General features: G+C 40.0%; 1 protein-coding gene across 5 annotated transcripts; it reads right to left on the bottom strand.

Moving 5' to 3' along the window:
* Window positions 1–2266: 2266 nt before the first annotated feature.
* On the bottom strand, window positions 2267–12833 carry CLK4 (CDC like kinase 4). Of its 5 annotated transcripts, none has more exons than XM_023935990.2 (14): window positions 12528–12833; window positions 10628–10687; window positions 9876–10033; window positions 8602–8827; window positions 7331–7421; window positions 6876–6942; window positions 5540–5656; window positions 5273–5439; window positions 5073–5167; window positions 4579–4708; window positions 4194–4276; window positions 3624–3703; window positions 2703–2790; window positions 2267–2622 (listed from the first exon to the last, which is right to left on the bottom strand). In XM_023935990.2, exons 2-14 carry the CDS (start codon window positions 10679–10681, stop codon window positions 2485–2487), a joined length of 1494 nt encoding a protein of 497 aa, XP_023791758.1. In that variant the 5' UTR covers window positions 10682–10687; window positions 12528–12833; the 3' UTR covers window positions 2267–2484. The 5 variants fall into 5 exon arrangements, with proteins under 5 accessions (XP_023791758.1, XP_023791759.1, XP_023791761.1 ...); XM_023935991.2 differs by having other exon boundaries at window positions 12535–12758; XM_023935993.2 differs by having other exon boundaries at window positions 12531–12670.
* Window positions 12834–13369: the final 536 nt, after the last annotated feature.

The raw sequence follows: 13369 nt of genomic DNA, 5'->3' as shown, positions 1-13369 counted from the left end.
TACCATGTCAGTAACGTTACCAATGTCAGCTTCTAATTAAGTTGATTAATAAAACACACACACATGCACACAGGGAGAGTGTAGCTATCAGGCTTCGTGTAGCTATTTCCAAAGCCGTTAAAACAGGAAAATCCATAGCATTTGCTGACAACCAGTTCCTGCTCTTACATATCCCTGAAGATAAAAAGAAAACTCCAGGTTTCTGTGAGACCCTATTTCTTACCTCCTTTTCCCACTCTCCTTTGTATGAGCTTGCCAAGGCTTTTCTTACAAGCTCCATGAGAGTGGTAGAAGCACAGTGCCATCGTTTGTGGAGAGAAGCTTGGGTGCAAAGCATCTCATCCTGTGTGACCTGAGCCCTCCAGGCAGCCCTGATAGCCAGACACTGAAGGAACAGGCAGGACTGAGCATTCCTGCAGCAGATAACTCCCTGCCCCAGAAACCCAAGCCCCCTTCTGATGTAGCTTAGCCCTGAGCTCAACTCTTCCCTCACTTGGATCAGCTTCTGGAGCCCTAGATCACACTCTGCACTTGAGTGATGAAGCCTGGGCTGTTCCCTTAAAAGACAGCTTATTCTGTCTTGTCTTCCATGTTTAGTAAAAAGAGTGGCTCATAATGGAAATGCACTGTTAGTCTTGTCTGCCTGGCTGACCCAGACACAGGCCATATTTTGAAGGGACAATAGCTGGAAATCTGAAATGCAGAAATAGATGTGAATGCTCTTCTAATTATTTAACAGCTAGAACTTGATACAAACATGCCAAAATTAAACTTTGAGTATGAAGATGACAATAGGGGTGGTGGTGTGTACACATAAAAATCCAACCCCTACTAAAGACTAAAGCACCAAGGGCAACTCCAGATCCCCAGCCCCTGCCTTGGGGTGCTGCTTGGAGCCACACCCAGCTTCCCTGGGGAATCCAGGGGCCTTGGCCTGCTGTGCCTGCAAACCAACACTGCCGCAGATGCTGCAAGGCCTGCAAAAGCACTTGGCACCGTGCTGCAGGTGCCACACTATTTCTGATAGTGCTTTTAAGTTTACAGGAAGGAAAGTCAATTTAAACATGACTTTATAACAGGGCTAAGCTGTATCTCCTTTACCAAGCACAACAAATTTCAGTACCTACACCAACAGCTAGAAGCACTCTGTAAGTAAGAGCACACCATCTTTCCCTAATTTCGATAGAACTGTTTTATGGTTAGAGTTTTATTGTTATAGCAGCATATAAAATTTTCTCCCCCATCTGCCTTTGATTTGCATTGCTTAGCTGATACACTCAGCTAAGTCCTTGCTTTGCCTCTGAAGCTGTAGGATGGTAAGCACTGTGGGAAGAAGGAATTTACTCTTGTCCCACTCAGCTCTCCCAAGCTGACCTGCATAGCACAGACTGTTACATTTTCTGTCATGCTAAGCAGAAACAATGTCATCATCACCAACATCCAAGGAAAGGAGGCAGCTATGATGACCTACAATCAAGCCCAGGAGGTGGCACTGGTAACAGAAGATAAGCTTTCAAAGCCTGTCCCGGATCTATTCTACCCCCAGCTCAGAGATATGCATGTCTGGAGCCTCTTGCAAATGAAGCCTCCTGTACATTAGGGCTAACTCAGCAAGCACAAAACATGAAGTCAGGCTCCTGTGGAGCAGAAACAATTTTGTTTCCTTTCTTTGAAGAAAGGCTTGTGCAGTAAAGTCAAGATTGAAATAAATAGCCAAAACTTGCTTATTACAGTCAGAATGAACTTTTCTATGAAAGGCTCCCTTCCTACTGCTCAGTAAGCCACCCATACAGTGTCAAATGGATTAAGAGAGCTGTAGTAAAAATCATCAGCTTATAGACATGGAAACCCCAAAATTACCAAAGGACATTAACAGATCTTGGAAAATTGCACCATTTTCTTCTGAAGCCAGTACCAGAGTTCAGGAGTCACAACTGAGAACCCAGCCACCTCCATCCTGTACAGGCTCAATGCCAGCATTTCTGTTCCCAAGGTCACTTCATTTACCAGTAACTACAAACAAAGCTGCACAGAAATACACATTGAAGACTTCAAAATGATCTCATTACTGCAAGAGCTTAAATATGCCATAATTCTATGGCAGGCCATATTTCTCTGCATTCTAAGAACTTATCACAAAAATGTTCATCTTTAATGACTAGAAACAATACTGAAAGTAGGAAATGTTACTTTTCAGACCTTAACTAGCTCAGACTCCTCACTTACAGTGAGACTAGCATAATCTGTAAAAGAGAGTGGTGCAGGCTTTCAAAAATGAAAATTACTTTTATTTTTCACTTTGATATCCATAAGACTACAACTGCTCAACAAGGTAAACATAACAGTTATACAAAACATATGTAATTATTTACAGACTTAACTGTACAAAATAATTTAAAGCTTACAAAAGTTTCATGCAACCTCTGCTGACTGACTGACACAGTCTAGGAAATCTCCTTGAAGAAGCATAGAAGATCTTTGAATTTATTTATTTAATGGATCAAAAAAAGGATGCTGCAAGGCTTCATCAAGAGTAATTCTTTTGGCTGGATCATATTCCAGCATTCTGCGAACAAGGTCAAACAGACTTTGATGATCCGTGTCTTGGCAATGCATGAATTCCTGAAAGAAACAAGCAGGAGGTATTTTAGAGAGAGCTTTCACAACTGCAGTCTAACAGCAATAAAAATGCTGTCTCCTACCTTCAGAGGTTTACAGCGTCTCCTGACATACCGGCCTGCAGAGCTGTGCTCATCCCAGTCTAACTGGTCATGATGAAAATAATGTTTTCTGCAGGACAAGGAAATAACAGTAAGTTGGTGTCAGTGCACACAGCAAGCAGATCTTTTCTAAGAAGTTTTAAAACACCATTAAGTGTTCCTGCATGTCTCTTTGCATTTGAGAGCTAACATTTCTTTAAGTGACTATTTATTCACAGAGATCTGCTGCTTTTTCATTACTGCTGCCACAATCATTAGAAAAAAACTTTTTTTTTTTTTTCTAGTATTACTTGTATCTATTGCAATTGCTGCTTTCCAAGCTTTTTCCTGTTTTTCAAAATGCATTATAATCAACTGGACAACTGTAACAAACAATATACATTATCCAACCCAGAATTATTGGAATTCTACTCTAACATGAATTACAGAATTATCTACATGAACTGGCAACAAGACAGCTTATGTAAGAAAGAAAACAGACAATCAAATCCCAGGACCTCTAAATTTTGGACATAGAGGGGTCAGGGGAGAACCCTGTGCTGGCTGCTTGTCCTTGCCACAGAAGTGAGAAACTTCTGTTGCATGGAGTTATCTTTGAGGAAGAGAGAAAGATCAGAAGCATAGGTCTGAAGGATATGGAGGGGCAACAGAAGAGGATGACAGCTATATTTGCAAGCAAGGGCCCTCTTCTTCCTCACAATAATTATTGTGATGACATGGTTTCTATTCTCAGAGTTAAAGAAAAATTGATGTCTAATACTGTTCTGGTGACCATACCAAAGTTAGCTTTGAATCTTTGAATCCCTGTTGATCTGCAGCAATTCATAGCTTACAATGGCAACTTTGCAATTTCTCTTGTAAGAGAAAATATTAGGCGACTTACCACTTCTATAATGAACGTACCTGGATTTCTTGATCATGTGAGTGGGCAGAGGCCCCAGTATTCTTTCCATCATTGCCAGGTGTTCTTTACTATCATGAGTCTGTGTAGAAAAAGCAATGAAGGCACTTAGCACATTTTTCTCCTCTGAGCCACTTGAGTGCTGGTAACAACAATCAAACTGCAAACATGATTTTGCTAGAGCACTGTCACAATATCTTTAAACACTGCCACCTTCAATTATAAAAAATAGATTATGCAATGCAGATTATGTAACACTTTCCACAGTTAGGATGACCCTTGAACAACAGTTTACAAACCAAACATTGTACAAGTGTTTTCTTTACTCTTAATTCCAGCAGTATCATGACAGTCTTCTTCACTCAAAATGCCAGACAAGATCATCTTAGAAACTCTGATAGAGATATCCAAGAGGTAACATTTTCCTGTATGGATGCTGATTTTCCAGTCTCATCTATATAATCCTTAAAACCCCATGAGGTTATGCCTTTTACATAGTTAAGTGCATGCCATTAAAAGATTAAAGTCAGTAGTCTGTAAGAGACATGTTCTATGTAAGTGTAGATACACACCTGAAACACTGTAAATCCCAGGTAATACTCAATCAGAATACAACCAATACTCCACACATCACACGGCTGAGACCATCCCAGTGCTGCAAAATAGACAAAGTTTGTTTTACTTTTTAGTATGTTCTCAGAATCTATAACCCACAAAGCACATGTCCAATTTCCACACATTTACTGATGCTCAACTTACGCCCATGCCCTCCTCAAACCCTGGTGTTTATTTCTGGTTTTAGAGTATTTATTTTACTGTTTACTCTCAATAATTTTACCACCACCATCTAAGGGATGACTGATTACTAGAACCATGAGCAACTACTCTGGTTTATGAAGTAAAGACACCTGAATGAACTACGATGAACTTTCAGAAGGTTTAAGAGTCTTTACTGACCTAAAATAACCTCAGGAGCTCTGTAATGTCTTGTAGATACCAATGTGCTATGATGCTCATCATCAAAAGTTGCACTTCCAAAATCAACAACTTTGATGTCTGTGTTTTTCAAAGTGCGTTCATCTCGTTTCTGCAAGAAATCAAAATGCTGTTAATTCTTTTTAAAAGCATGCTTAGGCAAAAAGCATTATCACATTATCTTCAAAGTACCAGCTAGCATAAAATGTGTAACAGAACACTTCCTCCACATACTTTAATTCCTGTGCAGCTCAATGCTCCAAGAAGAGTGGGCAACAAAGTGATTTAATCTCAATACCCAAAACAGCTGAGTAAAGACCATTTACAGTAACAAGAGTTCTTTTCCTCTTTTGTTAACCTTAAATTTGCTTCAGTTACTTGTTATCTCTGTATTTTTTCTTTTTTTTTTTTAAAAAAGTTTCAATGAAAACAGGAGTAGTGAAATTCAAGTTGAAAAAAACAAAGAACAAACTTACCATTTTGGCATTGTACTTCACTATGTAATCAGACTCCACAAACAAAATATTTTCAGGCTTTAAATCTGTGTGAGTTAGTTTATTATGGTGTAGAACTACAAGGAAAAAGAGAACAGTATTCCATAATTTGCACATTAAATTCCTAAAGGAGAATCCAAAACACACCCATATATTTGAAAGGAGTATTGAAATTTACTTACAGTTTATAGACTGGCAAATTTGATAGGCCATGTTCCTAATGTCATTAATGTGAAATGGCAGAAAGCTGTTTTCCTTAATGAAGTCGTAAGTACTGAGCCCCAGTAGCTCAAAAACAATGCAGACATGGCCATGGTGATCAAACCATTCCAGCATCTGGACGCAGCGGCTTAAAAGAGAAAATAAAAAAAAGAAAACAAATGAAAATCAATTGAATTATGACTTTCTTCAAATCTTTGTTATGCTGACTACTCAAATTCCATACTTACAAATTGCTGCTTGGATCCATGTTGTTCAAGTGTTCCAACACCTGTATTTCTGAACGGGCTGCCTCCCGGTATCGACCAACATTTTTCACTATTTTAACTGCTACATGCATTCCTCTCCTGGAAAAGAAAGTAAAGCATGGCAAACTGGATCAATTATTGTTAAATACCACAACCCCAAAGCAGCCTGATTTTAATAAAAGAAACACAGGAAGATTAAAGGTCATGGAGAATTATGAGTTGGATTAGGGGAATTTGATTTAAGCATGCTGCACTCAACCAGAACAGTTCTATAAAAAACAAAGTAATCCTGATCTTCTCTTTCTCAAATACCTGTACTATATGCATTATTAATGACTTCTCAGTGTTACTATCTCATCTTAAGTAGAATAAACACTGGGACTCTGCCAGCAGAACAATCAAAAAATTAACAAAATTCTCATTTGAACAAAAATACTACAAAAATTTGATTTATTTTTTTTCTCCCTGCAACTTGCACAACTTGTCCTGGCTCTTTTCCAATGCTCTTACGGAATCAGGGGAATTGAGTAATTTCTGAAGTTTGGATTGTGAGCATTTTATACCAGTGAAAACTGCCGTGCACTGAATGCCTGCATGCATTGATTGTAAGGCTGTCACTGAAATGGAACACAGACACAGCTCCTCTGTCCCATTCACTCTTAGACAATTTTTGTCTCTGTAGAGCTCTTTCAAGTCTAACAACTTCAGAACACTCTCTGCCCTCACAACATGATCTCAAACTCCAAAACAGACTTATGAAATGACAAACAAACCAAAGATAGAGGAAAAGGTACTAAAGCTATGTCACAGAACTGCTGATATAAAACATACAGTCAAAACAGCCTGAGCTCTGTTAGAAAACACAGAATTAATGGAAATATAGTTAAGCTTCCACTCCTTCAGCAGACACATCGCTAACATGGAAGCAATCATTCCATTTAAGTACTGGATACTGGGTTACTGTTGATTCAAAAACACTTTAAAGGATAATTTTGATTATGAAAACTGAGGAAAGCAATTTACAGCTCAACCAATTCCAAGCAACTGCTTTCATTAAGAAGCAAAACTACTTTCTCAGTAACTCACTGCACCATCTTTTAAAGTCTCCCAAACTAACTCTGCACTCTTTAGCTGCTCTCACATTCTCCAGTTACAGCAGCAGCACTTAATAGTAACAGAAAAACGAAATAAAACTCTCAATCATTAAATAGGGCGTTTGACTGCAACTTTCTCTTAAATAAAATGTCCTTGAGCTTTAATTTCAGATCTAAGTAGCTTTTATCATGAGATCCACTAATAAAGATAACCCAACACTTACATATCATGATCTATGCACTCCACTACTTTTCCAAAAGCTCCTTCTCCTAAAGTCGCAACAATTTCATCTAAAAAGAATAAAAATAAGTTAGAATTATACAACTACTTAAAGGAGAATGAACATATTAATGTAGATTTTAAAATGTGCCATTACAAAAGCATAATTACTTTAAATTTCAGCATCAGAATGCATTATTTTATTGGACAGGAGTCATGAAAACAGTTAGCCAAAAAACTATCTCTTGTTCTAATCTCAAGTTCATTTACTAATTGGAACTTTTTGAACACAGTATTTAAATTCTACAGAAAAGAAGATATGCAAAAAAACAAAAAAGCACAAAAAAAAACAGAACAAAAAGAGCAATGAGATTTCTTTAGCCCCCCTCCTCTGACATACTATTCTAAACAGATTTTTTTCTGAAAAGTTTTTTAAAAGTGTTGAAAAATGTTCTATACATCTTGCTCTTAGAACGTCTCCACTTTCACAGATCAGGTGACCCTCCTCATCATCCTCTACACTCCTGGATCTTTTCCTTCGGTGACTCTTCTGGAAACGGCACCAAGATCGTCCAGCCAATCAATATATCAGAGTGAATTCAGGGCAGAATACGCAATTCATTCAGCGGGGAGATATTCAGGCATTCAGTTACACACCAGGCCACGAACAGTTGGCAGGAGCAATTTCAAATTCAGTCCCCAGAAATTCACAGGGCACAGTTTATGTTACAGAAGAAAAACATGGCAAGGAACAGATTTTCAGATAAATACTTAAAGTGATACAAGCAACAGAAAAAAAACAACACAATTTTGTCTCTCAAACAGTGGCTTAATTGAAGACAGATTAAGACTGCAACACTGCTATTTCTAATACTTTGCTAGCAAATAGCAAAAAAATAGTATTTATCTACACACCTAAGCTCTCAGTCAGGTGAAAAGTTTCTATTCTTAAAACATCCACTCATGTAAACAATTTTACTTCCCCATGTTTAGAGAGGGGAGAGAAAGTACCCTGAAGTCCTTAATTTACTTTATATAATCTAATAACTTTGCTAATCTTGCTGTTCTACTGCAGAAAAGTGGTATAAAACACCTGGAGCTGTAGATGCATCAGTGGGCATCACGACAATCATGAGAAATTCAGAGAGCACACCTTCAAAGAAGGCAAGCAGCAAACTTATCCCATCTCACTAAGACATTAGGTGCCATTAGCTGGGTACCGGGCTCATCAAAGCTTTCTGGAATTACATGTAGAATTGTTCACATCAATTTACCAGACATGCACTTTCATCCTTTCAATTCATGTTAAAAAGGCATGTCAATTCAATTACTTTTAGCAATAGTGTGGATAACATCTCACAATCCACCTGACAAAACAAGGTTCACTATGTTGCAAAGCTAAGTGACAGTTGTACTTCAAAACAGGACAGCTACCTGTCTTCATTTTCAAGACATTTTTTTCAGATCAATCTTAGTGATTTTGACTACCAACCACCTGCATTCCCAGCGTACAACTAATACTGACAATCCCACTCCCCCACCCAACACTGATCCAAGAATCTCAACTAACAACATATTCACATGCTCCACAAACAGACTCAATTAAATACAAATCCTTTTTTAATAATGTATTTCTTAAATACCGTGGATCAGGAATTGCAGCTCTAGCACTCATTTACGAAGTCTATTACCACTAATTCATTAATAATAAAGTTAAAAATTACTCATACCGAATGCGATTGGTGACTGGAGCAATGATGTCTCTTATGCTTCCTTTTATGACTACTTTTCCTGCTCCGACCAGAGGATTTGCTATAGTGATGATGGTGACTCTTTTCATAGTCTCTGTGATAATGCCTGTGGTCATACACTTCACAGAAGTCATTTCTGTATTCCTCAACATATCTCCGGTCATGATGGTCTCTTTCATTTATGGCTCTATCGTCCAAATAATGACTGAAAATATATTTTAAGTGAATGTTCTCCACTTCAAAAACTTGAGGTTCCAACAAGATAAGTGACCTGAGCTGAGTTATACAGTATCTGTCTTTACAGCAGAAATGTTTTTTTAATTGAATCCCTCCCCAAAAATAGTGGAGCTTTTCACGTTACTTTATTAGGGATTTAACAACATTGTCAGTCTCAAATACATGGCAGCCATCCACATGAACAATGTACGATCTGTCCACAGTTTGCATAGTAAGAAACTCAGACTTAAAAAAAGATAAACACTTCCTAAAATATACTGAGCAACTTCATTACAACCTTTAAAGTCATATGATAAACCACTTTCAATACAGAAATCATCCCTTCTATGCTTTCAAAGCTCCAGGTGTTAAATAAAGCCTAGAGACTGAGAGAAGCAGCATAGTTCTAAGCGCTCTGCAACCAACATTAAAACCTCAGATTATCTGGAACATGGATCTTTTGCACAGAAAACAGACCATTAAAAAGCTGCTGAGGCACAGAGTTCCCTTACTGCTGTACGCCTACTCCTTCCAGCATTTTAATAAGCATGAGTATGAGCTTTTAAAATAATTCCATTGGATCTTTTCAAGGAAAAAAAAAAACAACAAACCAAGACAAAACAGAAAAATACATCTTTCCAGTGAAAGCAGTGTAGGAGAAAACACAAATCACTTCCAAATTAGTATGAGAAATTCATACTTACCATTGTATTAAATGATTAAACAAACCTTCTTCCTTCTTTTATTCACATTAAGTTAAAAGGCACTTTACACATGAAATCTAATATTGATTGTATTCAATACCAATGTTTACCTGACATCACTGAGACAAACTAGTAACACTTACTTGCTTTTATTCAAGAATTTCTATTTAATGGTTCAGGTGCTGTGTTAACAGCTACATATCAGGCTTGTCTTAAGCCAGCTAAGCCATAAGGAACTGACAACTCTAGGCATTCAAAAACTCCTACCCTGAAAACACATTTAATTTAGACATGGTAAGAAACATTTGCACTACTCAGTTCAGAGCCTTATACCTTTCTGAAATGCGACTGGGTTTATAGTGCTTGCTCTCTTGGCCACTGCTGTGGGACCTCTTTCTGCGTTTGCGACTGCTGCTGTGCTTCCTCTGATCCCAGCTCCTTCTGTCGTCCCACTCAGGACAATGAGATTGCTTTGAATGCCTCATCTCCCACTGCAAAATACAATAATCATAATTTTTTTTAAAATCAATGAACACACATGTAGGTGCAAGTCAACAAAGGTAGCTTGCTCAAGTATGACAAAACTAAAAAGACACATTTTTTCTCAGCTCCCTCCCCCAACAAAAGTCGGTTTGGCAGGCAGACACAGCTCCCTCATCCCAACACTAACACTGTTATGAAACAAATCAAGATTAAATGGGCCAACTCATCTTCATTTAATAGCTTCAAACATGTCATTAAAGCCTGTTTTAAATAAACCCTCAAGTGACTAAACACAATAGCATCCTTAAAGAGCCTTCTACTGGAAGAAACCTTCCTCTCCAGACATCCTCTAACAATAAAACCTGGATTTAGGTCTTCCTACTGTATTATAAAGTAAAAACAAGTATGCACAATCAGCCTAAAAACTTCTCTCACTAAACTATTTACAGAACACCAGGAAACAGTCACTTTTAGCAACAACCACTGTGAACGCTGATGGATTAACACAGCTTTGGAGCACCGGGAGCCAAGTCACAACTTTTGCACCCTATTAGCATGCAGGACTGTGAGTGTTCTACAGTTCAGCCAAAGACAAAACCCACCAGCTTCTGTTGCTGGATGTTAGGTGCAGGAATTCTTTGTTCAAACAGGTACATGCACAACTGAAAAAAAAAAAAAAAGGCAAAGTAAAACACAGTAGAATTACTGTAACAAAACCAACTGTTATTTGTTTACTCATCTGAAGAAAGAGTTTTTTAAAAGTAAGAATAATCTTCTGTATCTACTTCAGTATATTCCAAAGAATGATTTTATATAAGATAATAAAAAGTTTCTGCAGTAAGCAGTGACAGTGAAAAGAGTACTTTAGAGACAATGACAGCAATACAGTAGAAAAATCATGACTGTAAATCATGTGTAAATTCTGCAAATCCGTGTAAATTTACAGAGAACAATGCCTCTATACAAAGAGAAGGCATTAAGACAGAAACTCCTAGAACATGCAAACGACCGGCCTGTTCTGGAGGGGGAAAAAAAAAAGGGTTTTTTTATACTTTCAGAAGATCTGTGAGAGGCTGGTAATTAAAAAGAATGAAACTAAAAAAACCTACAGACATCCGCAACAATATTTTTTAAATCAAAAGCATGTTACCAAACCGTGCAAAATATGTGCCTTGTATACATTTTGTGTGAGTCATGATTCAGAAAATCTTACTCACTTGTGAGATTCTAATAAAAAATAAAATAATAATGTAACAAATGACAAACAAAAACACGTGAAAAAATTAAAACCGAGTTGGTGTTTCATTTACGTGCTTTAATTTCCTCTATTTTTACACAGCTCCAAAGCCATTTTCCTCTGTTTTCACCTTACATAACTCAGGTTCTGAAGCACACTCAGGTTTCAGTGACTCTTGAGGTGCAGAGCTCCACGCAGTTATAGGGGAACTGAAAATTCTACTTATGGTTGCTTGGGATATTTTTTCTTTCCCTGCTTGGCAGAAAGCAGGCTGCACTAAGGTAATGAACAACTATCTAAATAAAATCACCATTAAACTGTTCTGCAGAGCAGGGCTTGGGGGCAAGAAATACTTGACACAGGAAACTGGAGAAAATGCTTTGCTGAATACTAACTACTGCTTACCTACAATCAAATACACATAGCATAAGTGAAATTAGGATAAAAATTACAAATTGTGTCCCTAAAGGAGCCGAGTAAATTTAAATGAAGAGGAAATGGCCAGAATCGGTCTGAGTCCATTTTAAGGTAGAAGCCACCTTAAAACTTTTTACTACTGTGCTCTGTCTGATTTTAAGCGCCGAAGAACTTCACTTATGTAATACTGACAGCTGCCACGAACATATGCATTTCTGTAGCATGTGGAACTAATCCATATAACAGGCAATTTTCACTCCCACATTTTGCCATAAGGAGCCATTCCCCTACTGAACAGATCCATACACATAAGGGCCACGAAAGCCCTGCCGTAAGCTGCCTACACAGCAATTTTTAAATGCCTCTCCTCAAAATCCTGGCAGGCGGAAGAGGTCAAAGGCTTATTCCTTTGGGATGACCAAAGTCCGACACCGCAGATCCTGGAGGGGACACCCGCCACCCCAAGCCAGGGGAACCGGGCCCACTTCACGCCACGTTCCCCCGGGGAGGCCTCCGGGGCCGGCGGGGGAGGAAGGGCCCATTCCCGCTGCCACCTGGGCGGGCGCCAGGCACGGCCGGCCCGGATGAGCCCAGCTCCGCCCGGCCCAGCCCTCCGCACCTCCGCGGAGACCCCCACAGAGCCCCTGGACCGAGAATCCTCCTCCCCTCTCAACACCTCCTGATGCGCCCCGCGCCGCGGAGACAACGCGAGCAGCTCTCCCACCCAACCCCACGCCCTGCGTCCCCTCCGTCTACCCGCCGCTTCGTCCCCCTTGGAAACAGAAAGGAGTGAGAAAAAAAGCGAAGGAAGCGAAGGCGAAAAGAGAACGAAGAAGGGCCGCCCTCACCACTTACAACTGGAACGGAAAGCGAGCGAGTTCCGCGTCCTCCAAGCGCACAGACAAAATGGCGGCTGCGAGCGCGGAGAAGCTGCTTCCTCCTTCTCCCTCGTTCTCGCGGCGTCTCTGCGCTGTGACGTCAGACGCACAACGTAAGACCCGGCAGGGCGGGAGCTCCATGGGGAGGTTCGCTCTCATGCCCCGCCCCTGAGGTGGTGCTGCCGTCAGGGCTGCGGCTCTGAGGGTAGTGGGGAGGTGTTCTTTACGTCCCGTCCCGATCCAACCCACCCCACCCCAACCCACATGCTGGGCATCGACTTTACCCGAATCTTCATGGCTTTGTAAGCCAACCTCATGGAAAAGTTCAAACATGGAGGGCGAGTTCAGAGGCCACTCCAGAGCTGCAGGCCTGCCCTCCTGTGGTGCCTCATCAAACGTGTTTAGCAGTGCAGAAATCACTAATTAGTCATAACCGCTAATTAATTCCTTCTAATGAACTCGCCAAACGCAGTGTTTTAAGCAATTTGGCTTAAACAAACTGGGGTTAATTCTGCAGTCAGGCCTGGCTTCATGCTCACAGTTTCCTGTGCGAGCTGTTCCTGTGTGATGCTCACGGTAAAAACCCAGTAAAATATTTAATCCTCCGGACTGTGCAGCTTGGAGCTGCCCCCTCTGCCGTCTGCAATCGCATGGATCGCTGAGCTGTTCCTGCCCCATCCCGGAGCAAGTGTGGGATGGCGGATCCAGCTGAGTCATGCCCTGGCAGAGGTAAAACCCAGCGTCCTGAGGTAGTTCTGGACTGCACCGGGGAAACTTGGTATCACCAGCTCCTCCTGCTTTCATTAATAAAT

Source organism: Cyanistes caeruleus, chromosome 15, assembly GCF_971803275.1.
Source record: "Cyanistes caeruleus chromosome 15, bCyaCae1.hap1.1, whole genome shotgun sequence".
Lineage (NCBI taxonomy): Eukaryota > Metazoa > Chordata > Aves > Passeriformes > Paridae > Cyanistes > Cyanistes caeruleus.
The sequence above is the reverse complement of the archived record's forward strand: the minus strand, read 5'-3'. Positions and strand labels throughout refer to the sequence as shown.